Source organism: Phoca vitulina, unplaced genomic scaffold (assembly GCF_004348235.1).
Source record: "Phoca vitulina isolate PV1807 unplaced genomic scaffold, GSC_HSeal_1.0 scaffold2, whole genome shotgun sequence".
NCBI lineage: Eukaryota > Metazoa > Chordata > Mammalia > Carnivora > Phocidae > Phoca > Phoca vitulina.
In genome coordinates this window covers 59,746,575-59,755,353 of record NW_022589705.1, presented here as the reverse complement: position 1 = coordinate 59,755,353, position 8,779 = coordinate 59,746,575, and the positions used below count along the sequence as shown (strand labels likewise).

Below are 8,779 nucleotides of genomic sequence, written 5' to 3'. Positions count from 1 at the left end.
CACTGGGGTTGTGAGGAGTGACTGATGATACCCTTTTTAGTTAGTGGGGGTTAGGGATGGCGACAGTCTCTAAGGAATTTGGAAGTAAAGCTTTCAGGACCTTGAGGGGGCTAGCTGCTGCTAAGATAAGTTTATTTACTACTGCCTAGTAAAACATCAGTCATGAGACCCTTCAGATGTCTATCAGTGGGCCATATGCTCAGGAGGTAATTGCAAATATATCTTGGCGAGTGTTTACAGCTATCGGGGAAAGTGACACTAATAAGAGCAAAGCTATAAGGTAAAGCAATAAAGGAAGTCCTTGAGAGAGCTGTAGGAGTGTTACAATCCGTAAGCGTCAGGGATTCTGCCTGCAGACCCCCAGCAGCAGCAAAGTCTGGCCTTTGTTTCTTTTTCTCCCGTCAATTTCACCTCCATTTTTCTATTACTCCCATTCTATATTGTCCGGGTGCGTCAGAAGGGAGGCTAGCTAGCTCCACTGAACGGATGGAGAAGCTGAAGCCCAGAGAAGTGGCGTGACCAGCTTAAGGCCACTGAGCTCATTAAAAGTCGAGCTCTCAGATCCAGTTTTTTACCTTCCTTTCCCTACCAAGTCGCCGCATCCTGCAACGAGACGGAGCCTCACCGCAACTGCTCAGAATGGTCTCAGTGGTCAGAATCCCCAAACCATGACTCTGGGGTCGGAGAACCGGCGCGCAGTCGGACGCTCCCGCGGTGCAGGCGGGGAGACTGAGGTCCAGAGCCGGGTGCTCCAGCGCCAGCGGGGCAGAAGGCGAGGGGGCGCGTCCAGCGTCCCCAGCCGCCTGGCGCCGGAGCCGCCTCCGCCCGCCCCCCACGCTGGGTCCCCCCGCCTCGATTTTGCCCTCGCAGCGCCGCCAGCTCGGGAGCCAGTCATGGTGGCTGCAGTGGTGGCGGCGTGGCTGCTCCTGTCGGCCGCGGTCTGCGCTCAGCGGGAACAGGACTTCTACGACTTCAAGGCGGTCAACATCCGGGGCAAGTTGGTGTCACTGGAGAAGTACCGCGGCTCGGTGAGTGTCCGCCCGCGGGGCCTCGGCGCCGCCCCGACAGGGCCTGGTGCTCGAGCCCCGCGGCCCGCGACCGTGCGTGTGTGGCTCCGAGGGGGCTCCGCAGCCGTGCCCTGGCTCCCACCATCCCAGGCATTCCCCACGGGGTGCGGCGCCCCCAGATCCTGCGCTGGGTCTGTCCCGCGACGACGTGGCAGGGCCCCGGCGCGCAGTGAAACCCGAAACTCTCCCAGCCGACGCCGATTTCCCTCCCAGCGACTTTGGGCTTTGGAGTCCGGACCTCTCGCAGAGGCTGCTCGCCTCGGCCCAGCCTTTGTCATGCACGGGTCGGAAAGAAACCCTAGCATCCTGCCGCCTTTGTCTCTCCCACCCCCAGTTTCCGCGTCCGGGAGCTGGGATTGTTGCTGATATTGAGTCCAATGTGAGCATTGTGAAAATGAATGTGCAGTGCAGGGGGCAGTTATCAGTTCAGATGCACGGGGACCTTACACAGATCTTCCTTTAGACAGGACACTAGAGGAAAGGAAGGTATTTGCATAGGGTCACACAGCTCTAGAAAGCACAGAGCTTGGAGGAGAATCACCCATCCATCTGTGGACTTCTCTAGGCAAACTCCTAAGATGGCAGCTGGGGCTGAGCTACAAGAGTCACCCAGGCTAACTGCTGTCTCCTTATCAAGAGGGAATCTCAGCTGAGAGAGGACTCAGAGGGAAAATGTGCCTGGGTGAGTCTTTGAAACAAGAGTGAGTTTTGGCAAGACCGAGAAGAGCATTCCAGGCAAAGAACTGTTCATACCAAGGCTCAGAAGCAAACAGCAGGAAGGATGGAGGAGGGATGTGTGGGCTTCAAGCATTCTGCTTGCAGGAGTATAAAGCATGAGGCTTAGTGGTAGAAGATGAGGCTGAAATGAGTAGGTACCGCCCGAGGAGCCTAGAACACTATATTCAGAGGCCTAGATACTGCACTGTGTGTAATGAAGAGCGCTCAAAGTCCATTTCTCAAGATGGACCTGAGACAAAAAGAAGAAGAAAAAAAGATGAACCTAGGTAGGGCCTTGGTGTGGGAAAGGTGAGGAGTTGGTAATGGACACATAGGTACAGCATCCAGATTTGGAAGGACCACACAAAAATGGCTATCAGCATTCTTCTCCTGGGAGGAAGTCTTTAGTGAAGAAAGCACTTTCTAAACCTTAAAATGCCCAGTTACGCTGGGAGTCCTGGGGGTAATATTCCTTGTCCTGATTGTCCCCCAAGGTGTTGTGAATTTCAAATGAGATGACAGTGTGGAAGTGATGTGGGAAACAAAGGCAAAAGAAAAAATTAAATTTCCTTACTGCCTACAGCCCATCGACAAGTCTTGAAACAGGTAGAGTGACCTTCTTCTAGGAATTCAGCTGCCTCGCTGACACTTTGCTAAGGACAAAAGGCAATCTTAGCCTGACCCCCCAGGATCCTGTGAATCTACTTTAACATATAAAAATTTCTTTGGAAACTTCCTGTATCTCTACCCTCCAAGATAGATGTTAGCAATCATCCTCCAAGCCAATGACCCACTGATACACATCTGAAGGGTCTCATGACTGAATTTTTACTAAACAGTAATAAATGACCTTTTCCCAACAACAGCTAGCCCCCTCAGGATCCTGGAAACCTTGTTTCCAAATTACCTTGGAGGCTTGTGCTATCCCTAACCCCCTCTCAACTTGAAAGTATATAATCAGCCACTCCTCATGACCCCAGAGCAGCTCTTTCTGCCCATTGGTCCTGTCCTCGTGCTTGAATAAAAGCACCTTTTTGCACCAAAGACATCTCAAGAATTCTTTCTTGGCTGTCAGCTCCGAACCTCAACATTTTCCTACATCAGAAGCACTTGGTACCGTGCTCTGTACCTGTGTTTGGTGGGCCCCAGCAGGAAACTCATTCAGGACTGAGGACAAAGAACCTGTAAGAGTAGGGCCCATTCCCACTCAGGTCTCTCCTTCCTTCTAGTGCAGCTTGACAGAGAGTCCCAGATTAGCACTTGACCAGCTCTGCTATTGATTAATTCATTATTATTGAGCACCTACTGTATGCTAAGTACTAGGCCAGTCCTTGGGATACAGTGGTGAACAAAACAGACAAGTTTCCACTTTAATAGAGCTTATGAAATGGAAAAGAGAGAGACAATAAACAGGAACAGAGAAATGAACAAGGTAATTCCTCGTATAGTGGTACTAAGTGCTAAGACATAAATAAAACAAAGTCTATTTATTTTCAGAAGTAATGAGGCACTCAGAATGTGAGGAAGAGAAATCCTGGAGAAAAATGACCCAGAGAAGTGATCCCAGAATTCTGAGTGTTTTAATACTCTAGGTCATTGGTAAATCCTTAAAAGCATGGGAGTGAGAAGCCAAGAAATCAATCCGAAAGAAATTGAAACAAACAAAAAGGACAAAGTCACATACCTACTAAGAGATAGAGTCAGAATTTGAACCCAGGCAGTCCAGCTCCAAAGCCCAAGCCCTTAACTGCCAGGTTTAAATGGAAACCAGGAACAGTCAGTCCAGGGAAGCTGTAAAGGATTCTGTGAGTTAACCCAAGCTGGATCTACCATTTAGACAGTAGAGTCATTCATTCACTTGTAAATAATTACTGGCTCATTATGTGTATTTTACCACAGTCTTTTTAAAAAATTGAAAAAGGTTCACTGGCTCCCAGTACCTGCGTGGCACTGGGTCCAACCCTGGAGACAAAGCCATGAGCAAGATTGTTTGGTTTGTGCCCTCAGGCTATATGGGAAGGCTGTCATTTAGACCAGTGTTGAGTATGGATGAATAGGTGACCACCTGCGAATGTGCTTGTCTAGGGTGTGAGCTTATGTACATGTGGGCCTGAGTGTATCGTGTGTGCAAATGATTTGTTTACTCTATGTGTACACCTGAGTCTATATCTATGTTTGGATATACATATATGTAAATTAACTATGTGTATTTGGGTGTGTCTGTCTATCCTTGTTTTGGTCACTTTAAGGATAAACTTTTTGGTTTCAGGTATGGAACTTGAAGCAGAAGTTCCCTCCTTCCAAAAGCGTGGGCAGACGCATAAGATGTAGGTTAAAAATAAGCAACCTTTAATGTTCTCATTGCCCAGGGATCCAGCAGAGAAGAGGAAGACCGCTAACTAGGGAAGGGAGTTAAGGGTCCTAGTTTCTTACCACCACAGGCAGAATATGACATGCTGACACAAATGAGGGAGGTTGTCCTAATGGCCCGTGGCCCCATAGGATGGGTCCTTCCTTATCTGGTGAAGGCAGGGTAGGGGAGTTATAACTCAACAGTTCTCATCATCTAGCCAAGTAGTTCTCAACTACTCTAGGAGACATACAGCAATGTTTGGAGACATTTTTGACTGTCAAAACTAGACATCCAGTGGGTAGAGGCCAGGGATGATGCTAAACTTCCTAGAATGAATAGGACAGCCCCTGCATAATAAAGAATTATCTGGCCCAGAATGTCCATAGTGCTGAGGTTGAGAAACCCTGTGTAGCCTGAGCAGTTTGTGCCTGTGCATGTCCAGTGCCAGGCTGCCTCTGGGAGTGGCCCTCTTTACCGAGCCAGCTAGTATAATCCCTGCTCTTCCAAAAAAGTGGCCAAAGGGATGGGGCTGGGCTGCCCAGACACAGGGTAAGATTTAAGAATTCTTTAACAATGTATAACTAGAAGCTAAAAACAGCCTTGGTGCCAAAGTTCTAATTGCAGTATTATAATTGAGTTCCATCAGCCAGCTTTGTATTTACCACCTAAAGGCTATAAATAAATGCATTTATTATAAGGTGATAATAAATTTAAGGATTAGTCTAGTGACTCAAGAAAGTGATATTTGTGTGCTGGAGGGAGAAGGGCAAAATGGGATGGATTGCCATGGGGTCCTTTTATGAAGAAAACCGATGTCTGTCTATATACCCATGCAGGTGACTGTGTATGTGTGCACATTAACTTACTCATTCAGCACACACTTTCTGCTTTCTTTTCCATATGTCAAGCCCAGGCATGAAGCAGACATAGCTCCTGCCTTCAGTGGGTTCACAGTGGGTTTATTACAAGGGAGACCATGTAAAGTGATGAGTGCCAGTTGACTGAGCCAGAAATTGAACCCAGATCTGCCTTTCTCCTCCCCTACATTACCTCGTGATGTGAGCTCACCAGCGTGTGCACCTCTCTCTGTGTATGTGTTGTGTTTGTGGGCATGTGTGATGTGCGCTGATGTGTTTTTGTATCTTGGGGCATATGCATCCCCATTTATGGATATTGTATTCTTATTCTCATTAATGTTCATGTATGTGTATGCACACATATCTGTAAGCCCCTGCATGTTTGATTTCATTTGTGCCTGCATGCATGTGTTCATGTATCTGTGAGAGGGTTGCACGCTTATGTATGTATACATTGTGCCCTTGTATACATGAGAAAGCATTAATTGTTGGGGGGGGTCACCGTGTGGGCATGTCAGGTCTTGTACAAGTGCATGACTCGTCACTGGGTTGTGTATGTGTCTGGGTTTTGTTTTTGCCATCCAGGTGTCCCTGGTGGTGAACGTGGCTAGCGAGTGCGGCTTCACGGACCAGCACTACCGAGCCTTGCAGCAGCTGCAGCGGGACCTGGGGCCGCACCACTTCAATGTGCTTGCCTTCCCCTGCAACCAGTTCGGCCAGCAGGAGCCCGATACCAACAAGGAGATCGAGAGCTTCGCCCGCCGCACCTACAGTGTTTCTTTCCCCATGTTTAGCAAGGTCGCGGTCACAGGCACTGGTGCCCACCCTGCCTTCAAGTACCTGATCCGTGAGTCCTGATCCTTTCCCTCATCTTCCCGTAGCTGGCTGAGGTCATGGCTCCCTGGGGCATGCAGAAGCCACTGGCTGGCTGGGTGACCTGGGGCCCCTTCCAGACCCCTGCATGTAGGTTCATGGTCTGTTCCAGCACTCATCTTTGAGGATGAGCTGAGATGTATTCCTGCCCGAGAATATTCCTAACCCCCACCCTGTCCCGCTGCCTTGAGGTTCTCCCTCAGAGTTACTCTTGCAGACTTCTCTGGGATCCTGTTTTCATACGCAGAGGTTCTTAAAAGGAGACTGGGCCCTCAGATTTAGTCAATGTGAATTAGTTGAGCTTATGGACTTAGGATAGGGAAACCAAGGCACAGACAGGGGATGCCACATGCCTGGAGAAGGCTGACCAAGATGGCTGACAGGTATCTCCTGTCCTAAGTTAGGGGCCAAGTTTGTAGACCATGGAAGGGAAACCTTCGGAGCCAAAAATACCAGATATTAATATTTCAGAAATAGATCCCTTCTGCACCCCCAGGAGCCTCAGAACCACAAGATGGGGTCATGGGCCAAGCTTGTTATTATGGCCCTCTTTCCTCCCTTGGGCCTTTCTCTTCCGTTGGGGGCTCCATTTTTGCCTTCTATTCTATGCTTCTGACTGCCTTCATATCCCTCAGCACCACCCCCGCATTCACCTGGAGGAGTAAATGAAAAACAACAGTGTAGCAAACAAAAGATCCCTTACTGAGGCAGACTTGAATTTTGCTCTATGGGTCAATCCTAATATTTGCTTTTTTTCCCCGTTTGTTTTTATTAGTACCTTTCCAGTTCCCATAGTTATAGATCAAACCTAACACTGTTTTAGAAGCACCTGGGGAGCTCTTAAAAGTGGTTTAGACTGAGACCTACTGAATCAGAGCCCAAGAATCTGTTTATTTTAACCACCCCCACCATACCGCCACCACCACGATTCAGATGCAACCAGTCCACAGACTAACATTTGGAAACCATTAAGATTGCATTTGAGAATAGGGTGTAGACTATTCAGTAGTTTGAGATCATTAAGAAAGGAGGACCTGATACTGCTTTATCAAGCATTTCACAGAATCCTACAGCAGTAGTTCTCAACCTTGGGGCCATAGTGGCATCTCCGGGAGAGCTTTTAAATAATACTGATGCCTGAATCTTAACACCAGAGATTCTGATTTAAGTAGACTGGGGGGTGGACTGGGCATCAGGATTTTATTTTATTTTATTTTGTTTTAAAGATTTTATTTATTTATTTGAAAGAGACAGAGTAAGAGAGAGTGCGTGCACAGGCGGGGGGAGGGGCAGAGAGAGAGAGGGAGAAGCAGACTCCCCACTGTGCAGGGAGCCCAATTTGAGGCTTGATCCCAGGACCCCGAGATCATGACCTGAGCTGAAGGCAGACGCTTAACTGACTGAGCCACCCAGGTGCCCCATGGGCATCAGGATTTTTTTTTAAGTTCTTTAGTTAATTCTAACTAATAGAACACTGCTTCAAGGGAAGGATGGACACTGGTAGTGGAATTCCAGGAGAGGGGACACAGGGAAGCACACTTTGCTGTCCTTCTTCCTTTTTCTCTAGAGACTTCTGGGAAGGAGCCCACCTGGAACTTCTGGAAGTACCTAGTGGCCCCAGATGGAAAGGTAGTAGGGGCTTGGGACCCAACTGTGTCGGTGGAAGAGATCAGGCCCCAGATCACAGCACTCGTGAGGAAGCTCATCCTGAAGAAGCGAGAAGACTTATAACCACTTTCTCTCCTCTCCCAGTGTCCCATCCCAACCCCCCATCCTCCACCTTGAATGGGTGACCAAAGCAAACTCAGTGGTGCTCAATGGTGCTTGGAGGGAGGGCCTATGGACTCTCCTTCCTCCGTTTTTATCCCACCTACCCTATCACTCCTATGGGGGAAAATTTCTAGTATTTGGATTGAGTCTTAGAACAACCTATAGGAACTCTTGGCCAATGATAGCTCTTGACCAATGAATCACCAGCCAATAAGAACCTCTAGCCCATGAAAGCATGTGGCAAATAGAAGTATATCAAGCAATAATCTCCTGCCTACTAAGAACTCTGTAAAATGGGACCAACTCCTACCTCACAGGGCTGTTGTGAGGATGAGGATGAAAGATCTATGAAAGTGCATAGGGCAATGCCAGCTCACTAGGAGGCATTCAATAAATGGTTTTGGTTTTTTTTTTTTTTTTTGCATATAAACCAAAAAATAACTTGTAATCAATAAAAACTTGTGCCCAACATGAATTTCCAGCCATCGAGAATCCAGGCCAAAGATTTATTTGTTGTTATAATTGTTGTCCTCTGTATTATTTTTTTAAATTACAAAAGTAATGCAAATAGATTGTAAAATAATACAGGATGATATAAAATAAAAATGAAGATACCCCCTTATTTTCTATATCTCACTCCCTGGAGGTAAATAAATACTGTTAGCAATTTGGTACAAAGACTTCCTAATTTTTTTTATCAAGCCAATCATTATTGCCCAATAAGAATTCACTGACCAAAAGTACACTATAATAACAAATAGGCAAACGAGGGGCACTGGGTGGCTCAGTCGTTAAGCGTCTGCCTTCGGCTCAGGTCATGATCCCAGGGTCCTGGGATCGAGCCCCGAATCGGGCTCCCTGCTCGGCGGAAAGCCTGCTTCTCTCTCTCCCACTACCTCCGCTTGTGTTCCCTCTCTCGCTGTGTCTCTGTCAAATAAATAAATAAAATCTTTAAAAAAATAAAAAAATAAATTAAAAAAAAGGAGCCAAACAGAACTTAAAAAAAAAAACAAAAACAACAAATAGGCAAAGGATATGAATAGATAATTCATAGAATAATATAGATGGATAATAAGGATATGAGAAGATATTCAGCCTCATTAAACTTGGAAAGATTTTTTTTTAAAGATTTTATTTATTTG

The 8,779-nt window shown here is 47.1% G+C and overlaps 1 protein-coding gene across 1 annotated transcript; it reads left to right on the top strand.

Moving 5' to 3' along the window:
• The first annotated feature begins 346 nt into the window (after positions 1–346).
• Positions 347–8,392, top strand: GPX7 (glutathione peroxidase 7). The gene is made up of 3 exons (XM_032428893.1): positions 347–1,028; positions 5,580–5,841; positions 7,435–8,392. Exons 1-3 carry the CDS (start codon positions 669–671, stop codon positions 7,596–7,598), a joined length of 786 nt encoding a protein of 261 aa, XP_032284784.1. The 5' UTR covers positions 347–668; the 3' UTR covers positions 7,599–8,392.
• The last annotated feature ends 387 nt before the right edge of the window (positions 8,393–8,779 follow it).